This window comes from Podarcis tiliguerta, assembly GCF_965153285.1.
Source record: "Podarcis tiliguerta genome assembly, chromosome: 10".
Lineage (NCBI taxonomy): Eukaryota > Metazoa > Chordata > Lepidosauria > Squamata > Lacertidae > Podarcis > Podarcis tiliguerta.
The window spans coordinates 4523700-4547099 of NC_139543.1; the positions used below are offsets into that span (position 1 = coordinate 4523700).

Below are 23400 nucleotides of genomic sequence, written 5' to 3' on the forward strand. Positions count from 1 at the left end.
GTAAAGTTAAAATATTAAGACCAAAATTAAGATAAAGGTAAAGAGGGAAAGGATTTGCTGAATAAACAATCGAACTGGAATACAAAGGGGGGAGGTGTGGGGAAGTCTGAGAAACAAGCTAATGTAAGATATGTTCTGAAAGAGGGAATTATTTTTAATTGCTGGGTTTTTTTTGTATTTTTTCTGGTATTTTTTTTCTTTTTCTGTTTATCTTCTTTGTTACTTTGTGAAAATCTTAATAAAATATTATTTAAAAAAAGATAGTAAGAAATGTTTAACAGTGGAACAGACTCCTTCATGAGGTTGTGGACTCTCCTTTCGCTGAGATTCCTGCATTGGGGGGGGGGGGCTGGACTAGATGGTCCTTGGGGTCCCATCCAGGGGTGCCAACTTGAGTAAAATGTTGTGGGGGCCCAGGCCATCTTTCACGTGATGCAGTGTACGCGCACTGTTGGAATGGGAGCGCTCCTCCGCTTGGTGGGGTCCCGGCCCCTCAAGCGTTTTCTTGCGAGGGCTGAAGCCCCCGCGTCCCCGAAGGGGGGCTCCTGCGCTTCCTTCCCCCTCTGGGCAGGGCTTGGCTCTCGGCGAGGGCGGCGCTTTTACCTGCCCGCCGGCCAAGGCGCCCGGGACTCGCGCGCTCCCTCGCTCCCGGCTCCTTCCTCGTAGGTGGGGCTTCGGGCGTTTCTTTACCGGCTCAGCCCGCCGATTTGCTCCGCCGGGGATTTCTGCAAAGGCTCGTGGGCAGCGCCGGGGCGAGTGAGGCGGGTCCTGGGCGGGGGAAGCGCAGCCTCCAGCGCGCCGCGCCGCCGCTCCTGCCCATTCCGGCGAAGGGCTCTGCGCGCAAGAGGCTCCGCCGACCTGCCAGGACTCCGCCAGTCGCGTCTCTCTCTCAACACGCGCACCAGCTGGGACTCTACTTGGCGCAGCCCAGGAAAGGAAAAAGTGGTTTCAGAGCCCTGGGATTTTAAAAAGTGTTCTTTCGCTGCCCCAAACCGGAACCGCTGGGCACCTCCGGGCACCTCCAGGACTCCGTCCTTCCGTGGGTCGGTGAGTACAATCGAAAGTTCCCTTTCAGCCTGGCAAATGGATGAGGAAACTGATGACTGATTATCGGTGTGTGTTTTTTAACTCTTAGTGGACGCCAATATTGTGTTTGTGTAGAAAATGTGTGTATGTGCAAATATATTTGTGTGTATGTACACACACACACACTTCTCACAGCCGCTGAATGTGTGAATATTTTTATCTTCCTTCCACAGACTAATTCTCTCTCCCCCCCCCCCCCCCCCGCTTAGTGCCGGCGCGAGCGCATGACACCTGCCTTCCCAGTGAAGCTGTAAAAGGCTTTCCAAAAGCAGCAGGCAAAAGGTTGCTTTCCCCCCTCCGCTTCCCCTAGAGCAGTGCCTGAACTTCAGCGCCTTAGATCCCTTCCTCCTCCTCCTCCTCATGGTCTGCTCCTCAAGGAGCAATCAGCATTGGGATCAGGAAGGCTCTGCCTTTTCTTGGGCGTTCTGCTTCTGCAAGGATCTCCCTGCTTGCCGGGAGAGATCGTGCGTTATTAAGACACATGCGAATATTTTACTGCCTTGGTTTTGGGGAAGATCAAGTTCTCACTTGGGCTACAAGCTCAAAAGCGATGCTTCTTTTTTGTGAATTAAAACGATATGGTTTTCTGTGAAAGAATGGAATTTTTAAAAGAGACTGTTTCAAAAATTCTGTTTCCGCCCTCAAATTCACATGGCACACAATGCTGTAATAACATAGCAGTGTCACGTGCAGACTGGTGCTTTGCATATTTACTCAGGAGTAAATCTCACTGTGCTTTAAATATGGCTTTTTCCAAAGTGAATGCCTATAATACTGCAGCCTTCAGTTTGATGCTATCCATATTTACTCAGAAGTAAGCCCCATTCGGTTTCAACTTGTGCCTGATATTGCAGTCTTGCCCACATTATTTGTTTGTTAAAAAATTGGTTTCGTAGGGGATCGTCGGTGGAGCATAGCAAAGCTGAAATAGAAAATAACAAGTAAAATTTGGTCATACACACCCTAAATTAAATTAGAATACATAAATTGGAAAGAGCACTTGTTGTGACTGTTTCTTTCCAATATAATTGGAATGCGCATTGCATAACTCCATCACTCTCCTCCCTTAATATATGAAAAGGAATACATTTGACAACGGTGGAATACTAATCCTGTTGCTTCTATTAAACTTGCAAGTCCAGCGTAATTGGCCATTTGTTTGGGTCGAACAAAGCAATCTTAATGGGACTTAATAGCATTTTCTTCCCTTGCCAAAGAAAGAAAAGACAAAAAGATGGTAGTGAAGGATCTCCTATCAGCTAGTGGATATGCCAGAAGTAAATTGCGGGGTGTGTGTGTGTGTGGTGACGACGAAGCTGAACCCTTTTTTTGGAAAACGTGTCAATACTGGCACTGAGACATTTTTTTCTTCCTTGTGATATTTGTGCATTTTTCTGATAACGTTATTTGAAAGTAAGGTGAGAAACTTGACCTGCACTCCATATGGATGCTTTTGCTGAAGGTATAAAATGGGAGGAAACGAGCAGGGCTATTTTGAGGGCGTGCCAGAAATCCCACTCTAACTGACTTGAATGGGCAGGTCCAAGGGCCGCTGGGAGTCCCCATCAGTCACTGCCAATTGGAAATGGTTGTGTCAGGCGTCATTTCTCTCCAGGTCACTTTGATGCAGCCTGTCACTCCTTTCAAATGATGGAGGGCACATGGCGATTTGCTGTCTGAAAGTGGGATTATGAGCCTTTCGCTTCAGCCCCCCCGCACTCCCCAACCCATTCGCTGCTAAGTGTGGCGATTAAGACTGCAGCCTAAATTGTGGCTCTGGCTCATGCACTGGACATGGTCACATCAGTCCACCCTCCTTGGCCACGCTGTGCAAAAGGATTTGCTGTGGTTCTTTTGAAGCAAGGACAGTGAAGTCTAAATGTGCACAGAGGGGAGAAATATATCTCCTTGAGTTTGCCCCAGTAGAACTCGGAGGCTGTGAATGATCCATGTAATATGAGGATAAAAAGCTTATGGCTTGCTGTCAACACTCTGAGGAGTATAATGTTCACAGTGTTAAGGGGCAGGTGCAGAGTGCTTTCTGCTCCCGCATGCTGCAGTGGAAAGTTAATACTGTGCAGCAAAGGGTGCAAACTTTAGGGCACTTAAACAGCGCATTCTGCAACAACGCTACTGAAATCAATGGGCTTGTTCCCGAAGTAATTTTTGCCTCAAAGTCAACTGATTTCAGGACCAAAGGGCTGACTCCCTTGTTAAGTTTCTAGGTACTTGCTTACCAGTTGGTTGGGGAAGAAATTGCCCAGGTTTAAACAACGAAGTGCAACGTTAGGAGAGTGGCTACTCCGTGTGGCCCCAATTCCTGCTCACACATTGGTCTTATGTGTACAATGCCTGATTTATGCATGTGAATTACAAAGGGGAATGTGGTGAGTGAAATGGAGATCAATTCTGCCCTTATTCTAAAAAGTACTCTTGCTCAAGCCCTCTTGAAATGAGCAAGAGCTGCATAGGTCCTGCATGTAGGATGCACTAGTTGGTGGTCGCTGTGAGAAGCGGCTGGCTGAAGACACGAGACAGACCACTGGCCAGTTCCATATTCCATATTCACATGTTCTACAATGTCCCAAGCATTGCAAGTCCTCCAGAACATTGCCAGAGTTTCACATGCAAACATGTTTGGTGTTAAATTCTCAGTTTTAAGGGGACTATAGCATCCCTTGAAATTCCTCAGCATTTTTTTTGGTCTTTTGCAGCACATCTTCAACATCGTTTTTCTGTTTAAACCTGCACAATTTCTTCCTAGTTCTGCAATCCCAACCAGTTGGGGAGCAAGTACGTGGTCTGATAATAGCATGGCAGCATGGAGTTAGAATGCAGCCTGTTGGAAGTTGGCTATCTGATAGCATCATAAAGCCAGTTCAGAGTCCAGGCAATTCTGCCCTTCTTTCAATAGGCAACCATGGTAGGCAGTTATTCAGCTGCTCCTGTGGAAGAAATGGCTGGGGGCACTTCTAAGAGGTGATTAAAACCTTGGCCAAAAACTGTTCCTTTTCCATATCAGTCCTAAAAGCATTCGCAGTCAAGAGTGGTGTACTTGAGGGTTTTCTTGGTAACAAACTGGTGAAGCACATCAGGTTGAGAGGTAGTGATTGACATACTGACGTTTCCATCAAGCGTTATGGATGAGCAAAACTTCTGCTCTAAGACTCCCAAGACTCTATGCCATCACCTCTTTTTCTCTAAATACGTAGAAACCCATTTCCTGTTTCATAGTAGTACTATCTGCAGGGGATGCGACCTGCTTCAGTCACATGGCATTGAGGGCAGCACATGTTATACAGTGACCACGTAGAGGCAGGTTTAATCATGCCCTGTGCTGGTTGTCAGTGACAAAGAAAGTCCCCCTGATTGATGTGGTGAACTAGCCCAAATGAAAGAGCTAGCTGCCAGTGTGACGAATTCAAAGTGGCATCTATTCTGTCGGTTTCTTAGGGCTGTAAGTTATTTCTTTCTTGCTCTTCAGCCTAATATGCAGTCACTATGACTTCAGTCCGTTTGCTGCTTGGCTTACAGTTTTTGAGTTTTAAAACCCACAAACAAAAGAGTAAATCCATGGATGAGTAAATCCATGAATGAGTCATTCAACACCACCCATTTCTGGCTCTATGCAATATTTTATATCAGAGGTGCCAGCCTATGAGGGTGACTGGGGTGGGGCAGTGCCGTGCGTGTGACATTAGGACATTGGCAGGAGCTGGGGGCAGAGCTGAACATGGGGGCCGTGAAGGTTCAAAGGCTGGCAGCTCCTCCTCCGCCTCCTCCTGGCACCGCCACTGATGGCAGGCTGCTGTGACCCTCTTTCCCTTCTGCGGCAAGAGGAGAAGGAGAAGGAGACAACTACTGGAGCCACTCCATGCTTGGCTTTGCCTCAGTGCTTTTTGGAACCCCACACCCAAAATATTTTGGGGCCCCAAAAGGGCTGGGCCCTCAGGAACTAGCACCCTTGTTTTATATATAGGCCGTAATGGTCTATTTATTGGATGAAAATGCTCTGTATTTCTTTTTTAAAATGTTCGCAGCTAATAGATAATGTTCATTCAAAGTAGCTTCTCTACACTGTGTAAAATAATTGTTTAGAAAGTAGATATCAAAGCTGCTAGAGACTATGCAAAACCTGACAGTTTCTATAGGGGATTCTGCCCAGTCAGCAGGGTGTTTTGTACATCGCCCAATAAACATGTATAGTCTGCATGTACATTTTGCATGTTACCCAGCAATGTGCATAATCTGGATTATGGATTATAGTAGCCTGAATACTTGTCACCGATAAATGGCTCTGCTGTTCAGTTTTCACTGATATGGGGTTATTTATGCAGAAGCAACATTTGGTCTTTAGCTGAGCTGTTCAAGAATATATCTTGCCAAAGCCACAGTGGATGTCTGGTTGCTCAAGAGACAAGCCTGGAGTATATGATCTCTCTGCTCTTAAAGTTTGTGTTCATCCTTTTGTTGGCTTTAAAGGAGCGCACGCTTTCAGTTCCAGGCTTTGGGAGGCAAAGCATCCTGAAGGAGGGCCTCTTAACCGGTGCCTTTTGCTGGGTGAAAGGCAGCCTGCCAGCCAAGAATCTTCTCCTTCTGCCTCCAGCCTTCTCAGGTGTCACTTGTACCCTGTGCAAAAGCATTGAGATGTTAGCCATCCTGCTCCAGCTCTCCAGACAGAACTGGGCTGCATGCATTGCCTGGAGGCAAATTTTCTGTGCTTTGTTTTATAGAATGCTAACGCCACCCCAAAGTTTTTATTGTGGTCTCTTCAAGCAGAGTAGGTCCTTTAGACATATATATATATATATATATATATATGTTTGAAAAAGAGCACAGTAAAGACAGGTCTAAAAATATCAAGACGTTTTCATTCATGAAACCTGATCTCTTGGCCTTGATTTGCTCTGCCTTGACATTTAACGTAATTATTTTTCCAGCAGGTGGGAATCATCCTTATTGAAATAAACTGAGACTTACTGCAGCCCCCCCCCTTTTTTTTTACTTCCAGGGCTTTTTTATTTTGCTGCTGCCTGTGCCAAGCTTTTCTCATTTTAGAGAAAATGGTACAAACATGCTTTCCAATGACATTGCATACTATGGACGTTGTATCTTGCAAAATGCGTAGAATTTCCAGTGACCTTTCTCTCTCTCTCTCTTTCCCTGTGCTTTGTTTTAGGTTTCATATCTTGGATATTACATTTTGCATCTGAAGATAATGGCGTTTCTAAGTCTCCAAGTGTTGATTGGGCTGTTTATTTTCTTTTGCACTGTAAACGGATCTTCGCTGCCGCAGGCCAGGGTGTTCTTAACATTCAATGGTAAGAAAGCAGATAAACATTCCTAGGCAAATGTTATTGTAGAACATTGTCTTCGTTCCTTTTACGCCAGTAACTAAGCAAGAAAGGAAATTATGGCTTCATCTTCCTAACTTGCCTTGCTTGATCTGCTTAGTTTAATGTTCTGCCTTAGGTCTGATCTTACCAACGTTTATAAAGCATGCTTGGGTATTTAGGTTAAAGGGGGGCATGTTCTTTGACTTTGAAAAGTTTAAAGATACTTTAGCACAAATGTAATCCTGAGTATTCACTGGATCCTTTTATTTTTTGAAATGGGAATGCCTTCAGGAGGATATACAGAGAGGCATTTCAAGCGGCTGGTAGAGCTGCTTCTGAGATGATAAAACCTCTGTATGAGCAGCACATCCCTAATAGAAAATACTTGCAAACTTGGCAAACATCAGTAACTGTGTGCTTCACTGAAGGCACATATGCAAGGAAGCCGCAGTTGTCAGTGGCTTCCCAAGAATATAAATGGGAGCTGGGCCCCCAGATGTTGTTGGACTCCAGTTCCCACCATCCTCCATCTTCAGCCACGCTGGCTGGGGTAGATGGGAGTCCAACAACATCTGAAGGACCCAATGTTGACCACCCCTTGTCTACATGTTATGTTAAGTATGACTTCTACACACCATGTTGCTGATGTGCCACTTAAAATCCGCTGGCCTGAGGCCACAAGTCTGGAGTGTGTGGGCAGGAGAAGAGGGTCACCTGCACATTTTGTTTTTATTTCATAACATTTATACACTGTTTGATTGTAAAAAGCAACAACAACAACCTCCAAAAAGGTAAAATGATAAAATCAAGAATAAAATGCACAACTATACTTAAAAACACACCAAAGTTAAAATACTAAAACAGATTAAAATCAACTCAACTGTCTAAGCATCTGGGTATCAGCTGAGGTGAGAGTTTCCCTCATATATTTAATAATAAATATTATTAATATTTATTAAATTTGTATACTGCCATACATCTGAAGATCCCAGGGAGGTTCAAAACAATTTTTTTGCTGCTCCCTCTCCTGTGCTCAGAGGAAAATATTTTTCTCCATGTTAGAAAGGGTTTTTCATGCTGTTGTCATCACCCCCTGGTCTCCTTGTTCATGCTGTTCCTTGGTCCATTTATGTGGTCTTTTGTTCCTGAAAGCCTTGGAGGGACGCAGTGACAAATGCAGAATTCAAAACAGCTGTTGACTGCCCTTATTTTGCAGGATTTTCTAAAAGAAATATGTATACAACATGCGGTTTGCATGCTTTGAGAAAAGAAAAATGAAGCTATCTATGTACAAAACCCAGCACATTTTTGAAGTGGCAACTTTTATGACTGAAAAATGTTAAATGTGAAAGATCCTGAACTGTCAGAAAGGAATGTGTCTTTACCTTGAACCAAGCAGGAGTGTTAGGTTTGAATATTAATATCCCCATCCATTTGTGAGAGCAGTCAAGAGCTCTTTCTGGGACCAGTGAAGAGCTCTTTCTGGGACCAGTGAACCATGGACATCTGAGGTAGATGGACCACTGATCCCATTTGATCTAAAGCAGGTCCTTATGTCCATGGATTCTCTTGACTTTGAAGCTAATCAGGTGTCTTTGGGAGCGAGTATATTGGTATGATCAAAACGTGCTGAATGCATGTTAATATTGGTGGGCAGCCAGGGTCACCCTGAACCAGGTGTCCATGTGGAGTGGGGGAACATGTATATGAAAGTTTCCTATCAACATTGTGTTGGGCATGGATGCAAACCGAATCTTTCATCATCTTTAAGCCTGGGTTGCTGCACATTCTGGATAGACTCCAAACGCTGCTGTTGATTTTTGTCACTTACCCACTTACAGAGCAAAACTGCATAATTAGTGTCTAGCTGTGTGTTAACCATTGAAGCATTCTCTTTAGAAGGTCTCAAATAGCATGTTGGCTGTGTGCCAATAGACTGATGATCCCATGTGTCATTTGAGTAGTCAATTGTCTGTATTTCTGCAAAAAAAAAAAAAAAAAAAAAAAAGGTTGTGTGTGTGTGTGTGGTGTCTCTCGACTTTGTTGCCAACGCCTGCATTTCAGGGTGAATAAAACGTAAGGCTAGCAAATATGCTTTCTGTTTTACATGTGTATCTTCTGGGGCATGTAAGGAATTACCAGCGATCACAAAATTCAGGCGAATTTTAAAAGCACAAGCTGCCAAGCACATGTAGCAGCAGCCCATACAATCCAAACCACTTGTTAAGTGGAATGAATGTGTGAGTCATTCAGCTTGTAAAGAAAAAAAGAAAGAAAAGAAAATCCAGAGGTAATAAACGGAACAGAAAGAAGCACAAGAGGAATAAATGGGATAAGGCTTTCTGTCAGTCAATCCATTCAGGTTCTCTGCCACCCCCATTCCATTTTAATTACTGGCTGTTTGCTCCCCTGTTGCTACAGTCACCCAAGTGTCTAGAAGGCTGCTCTTGTGCTTCATTATTCTCTGCTTAAAATTGCCACCCCAGCTGACTTGTATGCTGATAGCAAAATCTAGATGAAACCCAGGAATGCATATTTATCTTTTCCTTTCATTCCTTTTGTTGTATACACATTAGTGTTTACTCCGGCTGCCGTGCGCTCCCACTGCTGGTGTTTGAAACTAAGTGCAAATGACGTTAGCCCCAGTCCGTAGGTATCCTGTAGTTTCTTGAGAAATACTTCTGAATGATGTTCTTACCCTCAAAGCAGCTTCCATCAGGTTAAAAGAATGTAAGCTGCAGTGAAGCTGAGGTGTGTCCATTTGAAACAACCGTTGCACATGTGCAGAGGACAGCTTCATTTAATAGGCGTTTACAGCGGTTGCAGGTGTAGGGAAACCAATCAGGTAATTGAGTGATGGGGTGTACGGCAGTGTAAAATGCAGCTTGAAATGTAGCGGAGGGAAAATGACCCTTTTGTGTTTTCAGCCGCTAATGCATGCATGTCCTTTATAAAATGCTGCAAATGGCCATTCTCTTAAAAATACATTTCAGCTGATTTCTAAAGAAAGCTAAGACTGCAATCCTATGCACTTACGTGGACATAGGTTCCACTTAACATGGTGGGACTTGCTTCTGCATAAACATGTATAGGAATGTGCTGTAGGTAACTGAGACAACGGAAGTGGAAAATTACATCACGGAATTTGAAGTTTTGCAATGCACAAGAAAATAAAAGGGAGTTATGTTTGCGCTTCAGGCTGCAACTCTAAATGCCCTTAACCAGAGATTAAGTTGAATGCAGAGGTAAAAATGCTTAGGAGGGACATGGGTGGCGCTGTGGTCTAAACCACAGAGTCTAGGGCTTGCAGATTGGAAAGTCGGCAGTTTGAATCCCTGTGACAGGGTGAGCTCCCGTTGTTCGGTCTCAGCTCCTGCCCACCTAGCAGTTCGAAAGCATGTCAAAGTGCAAGTAGATAAATAGGTACCGCTCTGGCGGGAAGGTAAACGGCATTTCCGTGCGCTGCTCTGGTTCTCCAGAAGTGGCTTAGTCATGCTGGCCACATGACCCGGAAGCTGTTTGCAGACAAATGTCAGCTCCCTCGGCCTATAGAGCGAGATGAGCGCCACAACCCCAGAGTCGTCCGCGACTGGACCTAATAGTCAGGGGTACCTTTACCGTTTTACATGCTTAGAGGGGTGCTGTAATGCTTGTAAGGCCTCTCTGGGAAGCTGGTTCCAAAATTAGGGTGCAGCCACACAATGGTGTACAACTGACCCTGTTTGGTTTTATTTTCTGCAGGGAACAAGTCCAGAGCAAGGCTTCTTTAACAGTAAAGAGTGGGGGAAAGACCCTATGTCTTATGTCCTTAAGTAAACCACCACAAACCCTTCTGGTTAGGGTGGCAGTGGTGAGCTGGAAGGACCTATGGTCTGTCTCAGTATACGTAAAGCAGCCTCATATACTCCTATGCTTTCAAACTCAATATTGTTATATAAATTCTGTTCATTACATGCAAACAGCAAGCACAGTTTCAAGGGGCAAAGAGCAAATTTGCCTTCGTTTCCTCCTTTTTTGTTCTAGTCATTGTGCGAAAGGTAGGTTACCTTGAAGGTGTCAAGTCTAGGCACCATGACAGCTTCTTCTCTTACATTTTCCATAACGTTTGAGCTGTGTAGACTCATTGTTGTGATGGCAACGAGAGGGCAGTTCTTGCCAGTGTTCATGGTGTGTCTCTGCTTCAGCCCAAACCCAAGGTGTGTCTGTTTTGCTAGCTAGTTAGCCGAGTTAGTATATTTTTAGCTTTGCAGTTGACTGCCTGGGGTGCTTTACATTGTTCATCGGTCCCGTTTTATCCTTGCAACAATCATGTGAGATTGTGACTACCCAGGATCACCCGCTGAGCTTCATGGCTGAGTGGAGATTTGATTCCAAATTTCCCCTGTCCAACGCTGACACCTCATCCCCATCTGCACACTTAGAAGACATCTGGCAACTGGCGTAGGTGCCACTGGGAACTATATTTGCATAGTGTTTTGCCCTGAACCAGCAACGTTTTATGTCTTAAGCATATCATGTTTAACAACTCAAGTTAGTAATCTTGTTGGCTCAACAGAAATATCTGGGCAGAGTTCCTTGGTCCATTCTGCTAGATGCACAAGGTACCAGCATTTCCAGATAGGCCTCAGGTGGGGAGGGGGAGAGATTTGGCTGGTCATTGCATATTTAAGCATATCTGTACTGTATCTGTGTACAAGTATAGGGTATCAGTAGAGTTGGGATGCCCAGTTACTAGTGTATCTGTGAAATTCAATTTTGAAAAAGGTTTGGCACACCACAGAGGACTTGGGCTTGTTTATCATAGAAGAAAAATCACAGCCACAAAAATTTGGAACTGTATATTCGTCATGCAATAACACATTCATATGTAAAGATAGGCTTCCCCAAGTGATCAGAATTTAAAGGAGTGGATGATCAGCTACAAAGGCAGTGCGAATTGATTGTATAGAACACTCTGTGATGGCTTGAACTGGTGCAAGCTGCAGTTTGGGCAGATGCAGAGCTGTAATTCAGGGATCATCAGCCCTGTGTCCTGATGCCCTGGAGAAAACCTTGGGACTCCCCACCCAGTCAGTGCAGTATCGTTCCCACCCTGCTGAAACTAACTTTGAGAAAAAGTGTTCTGCTGTAGCCAATAGCACTTCTTTCAAGCCTAATTGTGGTGCAGCAGCAGCTGGCCAGGTCAGGCACTGGCCGAGGGCTCAGGAGCTCAGATGAAGGAGGGTCCAAAGGACCCAGGAGCTTAGGAAAATGAAGCTCTGCTTTAACAGCAACATAAATAGCCCAGAGCAAGTATTTACACCACTTCACCTTGCGCAAAGCCCATGGATCTAGAGGAGAGAAATGCAGAGACACAGGAAAAAACACAGAGAGAAAATGTACAGAAAGTAGAGAGTACGGAACCACATGGCAGTTTGAGGCTTTGTGAGGACACTGATTTTCTAGTTTGACTTGGAGAGGGGTGAAATAACCCTGATTCACCTTGTTGTTTGGCCCCAGTACAGAGCTGTTGACATCCTGGTATTTAAGAAATATTGATGATGTAAACACTCTTAACATAGGTATCCTTCAAAAAATAATAATTCACAAGGAGACAAAGAAAAAAGGTGGGAAGAATTGTAGAAAAAGGAGTTCTCTTGAACAGGCTGGATTTCTTTTAACTGTGCCATAAATTGAGGAGAGCTATTAGCGATGTTCAAAGATTTTCCTTGAACATGATCTGAGTTGTGTACATGAAAATGTCAATCCAAGAGCAATTTTCTTTTCCATTTTCACAGAGGAGTATGAGACTTTTTTTAACAGTTAAGGGAGACGCTTTTAACAGTTTTGTGAAAGACTTTTGAAAAGGAACATGTTTGGTGTTCTCTGGAACACGAAGTGGCAGGTGTCTCCTGTAAAATGAAAAATTTAAGATGCTGTTTTTAAAGTATGTTGTCCAGATGGTAAGAACAGCGTCTATGAGAACAATGTCATATCATGCTGCTCAAATGTACAGTACAATACTTTTCTTTAAGAAACTCTCCTTTTTGCTTCCCTTGTGGTTAACTAGTTTATTTTATCAAATTACAAAATCACCTTATTTTATAATATTCTAAACTAAAACAAGTTTTCTATCACTCAGTTGGGCTGCCAGTTGCATCGCTAGAATGCGCCACAACATCATCCAAGTGACCGCAACAAGCATTTCAATTTCAAATATTCTGATTATTTCTACTTTTAGTTAAGTATTTTTATTTATTTGCTAGATTTAGGGGGGCAGCTGTCCCCCAACACCCCTAGCTTCGCCCATGTCTGGAGGGTGGCAACACAAGAACTGGCCTTTTCTGTGGTGGCTCCTCATTTGTGGAATGCTGTCCCCAGGGAGGGGCTTGCCTGTTTCCATCATTATATGTCTTTAGATGCCAGGCAAAAATAGTCTCCTCCTCCCAGCCCTTTGGCTAATTAAATAATTTACGGTTTTTAAAACTGGGGGGAGGGGGTACTGTTTCTTTTCTTACTATGGTATGCATGTTAGTGCTTTATATTGTAAGCCACCCTGTGACCCTCGGATGAAGGGCAGTGTAGAAATTTGATTAAATAAATTAATAAATTGATGGATTAAAAGTTATATGAACCCTGGGCCCTTTGTATGACTGAACCTGATTGGTTCCTCAGCAACACAGGCTAGTTTCAAATGTTTTGCGGACTCGAAAACCATCCTTTCCGTGATCTCGGCTTCATAGCCTGCATTTCATTTGTGTTTATCCGCAACATCTTGATTTGAGCGGCTTTTCCACCTACTGCTCTATCTTTGTTCTCAGTTCTGCACAGGAAATAGTTAACGATTGCCAGGTCAGCTCTAAATATGTGAAAGCATTTTTATACAATTATCCTTGTCAAATAAGCAAACAGTGAGACAATCCAACCATTTAAAAATGCTACTGACTCTGAATTGAAACCAAGAGAACTTTAAAGAGCTTGGCTTCAGTTGGATTGTACCTAGCATTTAAAAAAAAAAAATCCAAGCAACCCACTCACTTCATTAAAAGCAATTAAAAATCGGGGAAGGTCACTTGAGCAAAGGGAAGCACTTTTCCCAAGTGTCAACATCTTAAAGAAAGATTTAATATAACCCCCATGGATCATTCTTTATTTCTTTTCTTTTTTTTAATTCACCCTTGAGAGACGTTCTTTTATCTCCCTGAGCAACAGTAATATACCTCTTTCCCAAACAATCCCGCATTGTAATGCTAATGTTGCCCCACAGCTCATAAAGCATTCATTTATTATTTGGGGCACTTTGTGTTGATGACAAGCCAGTAGCCAGTAGAAGCTTTTCTTTGCTGAAAAGGTCAGGGAGACTGTGGTCAAGCTTTTCCCCCCTTTAAAGTTGCTTCCAAAAGAAATCAGAATGCTGAGCTGTGAAGGAAATAAAGGGGTTTTTAAAAATGCACATTTCTTTTTGTTTTGATGGCTCGTTGGGAATATTGTAAATTACATAGTCAATTTAAAAGCACATTTAAATCGAGGCATGTTGCTTTATTGAGTAAGCTTTATATTTGGATTAAAATTGTATCTAAATTTTAAGGACGTGTCTTTAAAGTGCATTCAGACAACCATTCTTTGTTACTGTCTGTGCACAGTGTCATGAAGCGTCCATCTTCTGAATTATCTGATTTTTCTCCCGTTAAAATCTTGGTGGCTTTCTGCTGGCTCAAGTGAATCCACATAAACTCTAGCCAGGAGATTTAGTTCTAACCATTTCCCCTTTCGTTTGTCTTTGCTTCTTCTAGAACACTGGACTATACAAAAATCCATACACATAGCTCTTTTCTGCCAAAAAAATCTTGCCCCCCCCCCAATCTGCTCCTTTGTCTTGCTGTTTTGTAGCTGTGCATAGTATAGCTCTGCTTAACGAATCCAGATAATAATGGGCATGATTAGCCTGTAAATCAAGTTATTCCTTTAAAAAAAAATAAAAAAATCCACAGTGTTTGCACACTTGCTTGGGATCACCTTGGGTCTGCCTGTACACACTTGCAGGCTAGGATCGCAAGAACAACTTTTCCAGCTCATTTTTCTCATAGGAACGTCACAACCCCCAGAGGTGCAAAAAACCAAAACTTCTCTGCACTTGATGGGGTGTGTGGCATGAAATCAAATGAAGGGTGAGCAGAAATCTGAGACTGCCCCTTGTGCTCAACCTTTTTGAATCCAAGCCGTGACCATCCTGATCCTGCTAGGGTTGCTCATGCGCAGAATGGTGGAGTAATTCACATGTGGCTGATAGATGTGGCTGGGGCTGAAGGGCATCCAGCACGGCTGATGGTCCTAAGAGATGTTGGGAGTTTTCATCCAACAACAATTGGAGGTCCCCAGTTCCCCCATATCTGATGTAATGTATGCTGGTTCCAGATTTACAACTACAATCTTGCTGTTGCTCAAGTAGTCACTCCTCAGGGATCTAATTTCTGGCATCATGGATAGGGATTATAAATAAAATAGAAGAACATTTTCAACATTATTTGGTGTCCACCTCCTCTTGCACCAATACGCCCGTAAGAATTCCTTCTGAAGACCCATAGAGTTGGGAGAACCCACTGGACCTGGTTAGATTGCAGCTTTATGTTCCTGAGCACCTATCCTGATGTTTTCAGTGAAAGGGTGTGTATGTGTGTGTGTGTCATTTTTCTCAGGGAAAACTTAAGATTTAGTTCCAGAAAATTTAGAGTTTCCATGGCATTCCTGAGTCTGACCAGAAGACTAAAGTGAAGAAAGCTCTAATTATTGATGAAACAAGTACCTTGGTTACTTTTCTGAATTCTTCATTTCCCCCCTGTCTGAGGCTCTGGGCCTTGCAGCGAAAAGCCATGCTGGCTCGGGTAAATAGTTCTTTCTCTTTCCCTTCTAAAGGAGAAAGGCAAAGGTCAGAGGCGTTCCTAATATCCAAACACTCTGACTACACTGTGAACATTGGTAATAAATGCCTCACAGCAGGACGTGTTCACGGTGACATTCTGGGCACAAAAGTCTACATGTTGGAAGAGCTCAGAGCTTATTTTGACAACTTCCACAGAAGCCGTTGTGTATATCCCAGGGGGAAAAACACAGCTCTATGTGACAAATAACACATTCCTGTTGAGCTGGCATTGTAAACCAGTACCGGGGGTGTAAAAATCTGCCAGTGTTGCTTTCTCATTTTTCCAACTTTTAAGTCCACTTCACCTAGTTCATCAATCTGCATTTTTCTTTACAAAATAAAAAACCCATATGCATTTTTGTGCAGAATTCTAATATATGCATTTTTGAACTAACACAAGCATTTTTGCAAGCAATTTTCCCCAATATAAATTTGTTTGGTACATTATTTTCACTAATGTGCAGGTGGTGTATGTTTTTGGTTGAAGAACTGGATCACAAAATCTGGAAAAGAGCAATTTTTGAGCTATCTCTGTGTTTCAATTCACTTATTGGCTCAGGCAGTGCAGATTAGGTAGTTTCTTGTGAAAATGCAAACTGAACTGAAGACCTTCCCCTTCCCTTGCTGATCAGACCATCTTGCAGTAAACATCAGACCACAGGCCAAGCACAACTTTCCAGTAGGATACATCTTTAATGACTTGAAATGCACAGCCCTGAGAGAATACAGTATTATATTCCCTGCAGAGTGGTTTGAACTGTGTGTTACCTGTAATTACAGAGGGTGCCATAAGTCTGCAAATTGATTACGTTTTCCTAATTTTTTTTGAAAAATACAAGTAAACAATGTAATTTATTATTGCAGGAGTTTTGGGGAAAAAAATCTTTCAGAGCAGTCACTTAATTATGATTTTTAAACTACGGCATCCTGAACGAATGCTCAAAAGGCATTGCTGTTGGCGTTGTATAAGTGCTCATTCAAATGTCCTCTTGGGGTAAGCAGAAATCTGAGACTGTCTCTTCTATTGACAGAAGAGCCTTTTGCTCATGCAGGTCCCTTTTGGAGCCAGGCCATGGTTGTACTGATCCAGTTAGGGCTGATCCTATGCATAATGGAGGGTAGATTCATGTAATGCAGGGAGGGGGATCTGTGGTCCCCCCATGAATTTCCTGTATAAGAATCCCTTGTTCTGCATATCCAACATTATACACTTGTAGGCTAGGATCCAAAGACCAGTGCTACTCTGCTTTGCTCCAGGGACCTTTAGCTTGTGTTTCTGAAACAGCGGCTCCCTTTTTCCTCAAATTCTAAGGCAAGTTTCTTCTGAAATGGAAAGGAGTTGGAAGGGGAGTATGACACTTCAGTTAAAAAAAACTATTAAAAAAACCCTTTAGTTTGTTTCATTTAAATAGAAATACAATGCATCTCACCATACCAAGGAAGACTGTAACCAGGTGATCCCCATACCTGCTTAGTCTGCTGCCCAGGTGCTAACTGTTTATGTTCTTCGTTCTTAGAGTTCCTTATCTTTAGATGGGACTGGACTACCTTTCAAAACAGGAGTTTCATGTGAACATGATTGAAACCACTCAATTAAAAAAAATCATCACTGAGAAAGGACTATTGGCCTCATATCACCTTTGTGGGTTTCCCATAAGCATCTCGAAGGCCATCGTGGGAAACCAGAAGTTGGACTCGATGGGCCTTTGTTCTGATCCCACGGGGCTCCTTTTATATTCTTAAGTGACAAGGCATGGATAGCTCAGGCTGTGCAGAAGATTGACAGCTGGAAGAACAGCATATAGGAGTTCCATTGGTCCTGCACCCCACAGTTGCCTTTGACTGGACTTAACCGTCCAAGGATCCTTTACCTTTACCTTTTTTTCTTTTGCTATTGAGCCATAGGCAAAGGAACAAGATGCATCATTTTCCTAATTTACCTATACCTTATATATCCTACAAAGACTTGCCTTATTTTTTATCATACTGCATGCACTATGCTAACATTCAAAACTCTACATTTTTTCCTCTTCAGTGTTTTCTGTGGTCTCTTATTGGAGAAATCATTTCTTTCAGGCTGTGGATTCATTACTTTCATATTCCAGGAGTTTCCAAAAGAATAATGGAAATAAAACCACCTCATCTTTCATGTGGATGAAGTGGTCTTCTTCGGCTCCTTGTCTCTCTCCCCCTGACCCTGAACATGGCTCTGTGGTGAATGTTCCCTTATTCTTCATATTTTTGAAAAATGTTTGTTATGGCAGCAGCTTTTGCAAGTAGCAGAATAATCTGATAGATGGAGATTCGATTTGGCAGATATTTTCCTTCTTTGAACATCTGCATAAATCTTGCTGCTACTATGCTTGTGGCCCAGCTGAAATGAGCAAGGGAATGAGATTTGCAAATTTAAATCCAGCATGTTGTTAGGTGGTTTTAACGATGGTTTAACCCTGATAGATTGGTTGGATCAGATTGTCTAGCTATAAAACAATATATATCTGGTCTTTTTAATGTGGTTAGATCAACACTGGTCTTCTAGGCTTGCAATGGATACACCACATCACAGGAGGAGGGAGGAGGGAAGAAACATATGATTTTCATCTTGCTGATGGACCTGATCAGATGCTGCCAGAAACCAAGGCAAAATGTACTTGTAAGGCACAATCCAGAGAACGGTGCATCTAGCTCCATAACCCCAGCTGTGCTTTCTACTTAACTTTCTAAACCAACAACATCCCACACCACATGACAAACTGATTTTGAAACTTAAGGGAAGTTCAAAAGCAGTTTAGGGTGTGCTACAGAGGCTCACTGCTCCCAGCAAAAGTGAAAAGCCCCACTGCAAGTCCTTGGGCCAGCCACTCCTTCAATTTGCCTGCCTGCTTGGAGGAAAAGGAGGAACTCTGGCAGCTCCAGTCTGGAGTCTTACAGTGGAAATAATAATTGGCTCAAGGGTAGGATGAGTAGCTAATCTTTGTTACTGTGAGTATTTTTGTAAGCAACTTAACTTACAATGCATGTTTGTGTGCTATTCTCATTAACGTATGCATTTCTGTGTGCATTTCCCTGTTACATACATTTTTTTAATGTTTGGTTCGGAGAACAGCATTGCAAAATTCAGAGATGTGTGAATATTCCAAAAGTGTGAACTATGGGGCAGCTCCACCTTCTACTCCTCCAATGTACTAAGGTTCTTGCTAAGGTACCAACTCAGAGGGCTCCTCAAAGGAATCATCAGCATTGGGCTTGGGGTGCCTTTCTCTCCAAGGTCCTTGACCTGTGAGGTGTCTGGTTAATCCTCCAAGGACTCCGTGCCTCACACCAGGTCAGGGCTAGGCATGACGCCGCTGTGCCCAGGTGCATGCATGGGATGATTGAAGCACTGCTCAAAAGAGTCCTTAATGCATGATGTTTCCATCTATGCAATCTGTTGTGTCCTACTCTACAGAATGCTGATTATGCAAGTAGCTGTTACCTGTGGGATTTTAGATTTCTTGCCCCTGTCCAAATCTGATACTTTCTGACCATGTAGTGTTATAAAAAGCCTTTTCGTCATCCTGTTGTCATCATCCCAACTTAACCAATTGGTCCTCATTTCAGTAAAGGGAATGGTCTTTTGGAGTTTGTACAGATGCACGGCATTCTTGGAAATCAAAATGTCAAGTCAGCAGGAAACAATGCCAGCACTGTCATTGCGGAAAGTGGCATTTGCCGCTTTTATTCATATGAACCAATTAAGTTGTTTTCATGGTTGGCGTTCCTTCAAAAAGTCACTTTCAGAGGCCTGATAAAGGCTTAGTTGGCATGGAAAGCTTGATCCTGGGTTTAGATCTTTTGAGGGTGTGTTTAATGCGAACACAGCTGGAATTTCTTAAGCTGATTCTGTTATAAACCCACTTCCTGCCACTAGCAAGAATTCATTCTAATTGCTTCCAATGCACCATTTCTGTAATGCATGCAACCTACTGCTAAGACTAAAGGCATCCCTTAGTTAGTCTTTATTGTCTTTTAATTCAGCGTATGTTTTCTGGATTTAGTGATGGAGAGCATTTCCAGATCATGCACAATAAGACACTTTATGTGCTTTATGAAGTGCTAATCATGCACCATAACGTTGTGATCAACTGTGAAAAGTGCCTCTGTTCCATCTCATTCTATGGGCCCCACTGCTGCATCTCCTCTGAAACTTCTGGAGCTACTGGGTTGGGTGCCCTGGGGACATGAAGGCGTGTGAGTCCTACCTTAATTCTCTATCTGTGTCCCATATTGCAAGAAAATCGAGACAGAGATGCATTAGATACCAGCATGGTATGTACAAGAAGAAAGACTGCACCATTTAGGGACCAGCTTTGACACCACAGTTATACTGGCTGAGCAGCCTTAGGAAGCAGTGGGGATGGTGAGATCTCCCCTGTGAGATGGAGTCACATCAGTGGAATGATGCTCAGCTGGCAGAACTCCCACCGTATGGCGGCATGCATGCTCCACTGGAGAGGCTATACTTGCAGAGCAGATTGGGATGTAAGCATGGCATAGCCTAAGCCCTCTCATTTTGGCAACACTCTTCCAACAACAGCATAACTTTCCATCAGGAACTGATGTGTGCAATTCCTCCCCCCCTTTTGTTTTTAGTGGGAGGTGAATGGCAAAGCTGTCGCCACACCTCCCATCTTGGGATGACTGAGTTCAGAGTGTGGGTAACTCAGCTTCTTATCACAGCACATCTAGACCCCTAGCTAAAGCCCACACAGATGAGATCCATGGTGATGAGATTTGCAGCATGAGGCTCTTATGGCTTGCACACTTAGAATTCATAAGGTCGAGGTGGGGGACTCTGGTGATGGGGTACTATGGTGACAGGACAATTTTCAGTTTACGGAACTGAAAGTTGAAAGGGTGGAGGAATAAGGCTGCATGTCTGTCCTTGGCTTTGTGTGAATGATGATAGTACTGATACAGTGCTTTCAGGTGTGCAAAGTGTGAATGTGTCATCCTTGCAACCCTTGCAGCAACTCTGTAAGTAAGTCAGTATTGTCCATATTGCAAATGGAGAAGCAGGTTGCCTAAGACCACCTAGTCCTAGTGGGTGGTAGTTAGTTAAGTTTTATTCAGAGCAGAGCCATTGGTGTTAATGACATTAGATCTATTAATTTCAGTGGGTCTGCTCTGAGAAAAACCTGTGTGAATACCACTCTGTGAGGTCACAGAAGAAGCTGGGTTTGAACCAAACTGTCTTGTTTCTTCTGATGTGAACTGGAAGAAAAGGAGGCAGTGTTTGTGCCCAAATTTCCAGGAAATACGGACAAATTATATAATATGGGTGGAACCAGGAGTTGCGTTTGGGTAGTCCAGCATTGTAAGTGCCACGTGGAAGGCGCAGTGTAGATTCCTCAGTCAAATATGTAGCATTTGCAGAATGAGTGACATTTCCTGCAAAGCTTTAGAGGGGCTGCAATTCCCACTTGGCATGCCTTGTGCAAATTGTCTTAGGACTAAGATGGCAATTTTGCAACATCTCTGCAAGCTTAAAGTTGTTGTGGCTGTGTGACTGCTACGCTTATGAGTTTATCATCATTGCATATTGAAATGGCAGGTTGTCTATGTAGTCACATAGAATTGCTCAGTAGAAATCTTGGCTTTGTCGCGTGTGAAGATACTGATTTGACTCCCATAAACTTTGCATTATATATGCATGGCATTAAGCAACAGGCAGTGTTGGGGTCAAGGATGACCATATGAATAATGCAAGTATTATACATGCCCAAAATGTCAGACACTGCCACGAAAGGTCAATTTGAGATGCTCATACTCCCTTCACACCAGATACTGTGTTGGGATTTCCCCTTACTTTTGTAGATTGTATCTTATGGGCTTTAATTTGTAGGCGGCTCAGAAAAGAGTTGGCCTGATGATTATTTTTGAGCTACATGACATACTATAATTCTGAACATAGCAAAATCTTTCTTAGATGGACCAGAAAAGGCCAAACCAGGTTTAACACAGAATGTTCTCTCAGCAGGGAACAGTCAGTAATAACTCTATTTGCATTCATTTATTTGATTGAATATAATTTATAGGCCATCATTAACTGTAAAAAATTAAAAAAGACATTTTATAAAATAAAACCAATGCAATAAAAGAACGATAAAGCATACAGCGGAATATCTGGAGTTCAGTCAAGTTGGTGCTAAGGTGCCTGGGCATGTCCACATGAATAAATAACATTTTACCAACCGAAAGACCTGTACTGTAGGTTCCCGTTGTATCTCTAAAGGGAGGTCATTCCACAATCTATGGGCCTCTGCTGAGAACGACCTTCTTTGAGTTGCAGCTGTAGCTCTACTGGGCATGGTATGTTGGCTACACTGTCCGTAGGTGAATTAGGCAGCTTTTGCACTGGACCAGGGATAGCCAATATGGAGCCTCCTAGATGTTTCTGGACTACAACTCCCACCATCCCTCCCCATGGATCATGCTGACTGGGGCTAATGGGAGTTGGATTCCAACAACATACGGAGGCAACCAGTAGCATTGTTTGCTTTGCCAGTGCTGAGCAGGAGTGAAGGCAGGGTGCAGAGGGTGAACAGAATTTGCTGCGCCAGCCCAGCCTTGATGCCGATGCTGCCAGGGAGGTGTGGGGCACGGAGGGTTCACGGGACCACACTGTGCCCACTGCCCGCCCACTCAGGGGGAAGCCTGGCTAGCCGACGTGGCCCTTAGCAGGCGCATGCCCCCAACTCTGGCCAGGCAACCATTGAGCAAGGGAGCCGGGGATGTGGCGGCAAGATGAGGACAGGCTCCGGGGCCCAAAGGCCCCTGGCAGTAGGCAGGGCAGGATGGGGTTCCCTGCATGGGGGCACCTGGTTTGCACCCCCTCAAAGTCATGTGCCTGAGGCTATGCCCCCCCCCGCCCCCTAAACTACATGCCTGAGGACAACACATTGGCTACCTTCAATGGGCTGTGCTTCCAGACCCAACCAAGGTGACCAGATTTTTTTATTTCAAGAGCTGGCAGTCCTAGCCAGTGTTTGTGAGTGGTTCCTACAACATGGCAGTATTTTGTCTTCTCTGGAATTAATCTAGATCCACCCTGAGTTTTGTGTTCACAATAGCCTAATTACTTAAGGGCAGCTGTTTGTGTGTTAGAGAAAGGATCTTTCTTTCCACTAGGAAATCCAACATTTGGCATATTGCACATTGTCAGGAGCCAGTTCTGTTTATTTTACAAGACAGTGTGGTCCTTTCAGCCCAAAGAGAGGGAAATGCCCCATGTGTCCATTTCTTTTCCTAACACAATTCCATCCTGACAAAGATTGCTGTCCAAGATGCTTTGTGCCGTGAGTGACATAAAGCTAGACGAAATCGTGCTGTCGCCAATGATAGCTGTCTCATTCAAATGGAAGAGAGGGGGTTTTATCTTTGCTATTTTGGTGATCTTGTTGACAGAAAAACTGAATGCATTGCAAGCTAAATTTTGAGGGATTAAATGGCATTGAAAGGCCACCCTCTGTAGCACACCCCATTGTAGCTGTATTGTGTAGTATATGTTCTACATGCTTTCAACCCCATTCAACATCAAGACATGCTCTTCAATTAGCTCACATTTTTACAATAAACATTTGCACTTAAAGCTTTAGACATTTGCCTTCCAGCTATATCTGATTTGACTAGATTTCCACTTCAATCAACGGCACTTAACAATGTGTGACTATATAGCAGGAATGCTGCACACACGGCTAACATATGTCTGCAATATGTATGTACAGGAATTGGGCCCCAGTGTAGCATATTTGCTAGGGCTGGATCTGAGCAATCTGGGCTCAGGTCCTCAAGGCTGACCGTTTGAAAGAGGCAGGAGAACTGAAGCAGAAATATGGATGTCTGACAACCAAGTGACTTATCTCAAATATGCTTATCTGGAACAAAACTCTGCAATAACTTTAGTGCCTATCCAACCTGCACAAGCAACCCAAGAAGTTGCTTAGGATAGTAATTAGTAATTATAGAGTGTAGTGTGGTGTAGTGGTTAAGAGCAGTAGTCTTGTAATCTGGGGAACCGGGTTCGCGTCTCCGCTCCTC

The 23400-nt window shown here is 43.4% G+C and overlaps 1 protein-coding gene across 2 annotated transcripts in view; it reads left to right on the forward strand.

Moving 5' to 3' along the window:
- The first annotated feature begins 658 nt into the window (after positions 1–658).
- SEMA3C (semaphorin 3C) overlaps positions 659–23400 on the forward strand; it is a 122480-nt gene continuing 99738 nt past the window's right edge. Inside the window, exons 1-2 of one of the 2 annotated variants that reach the window (XM_083399640.1) lie at positions 659–1047; positions 6266–6407. In XM_083399640.1, coding sequence (XP_083255766.1) covers positions 6305–6407 — 103 coding nt within the window. In that variant the 5' untranslated portion in view covers positions 659–1047; positions 6266–6304. The remainder of the gene's footprint in view (positions 1048–6265; positions 6408–23400) is intronic. The other variant, XM_083399641.1, reaches the window with a different exon arrangement.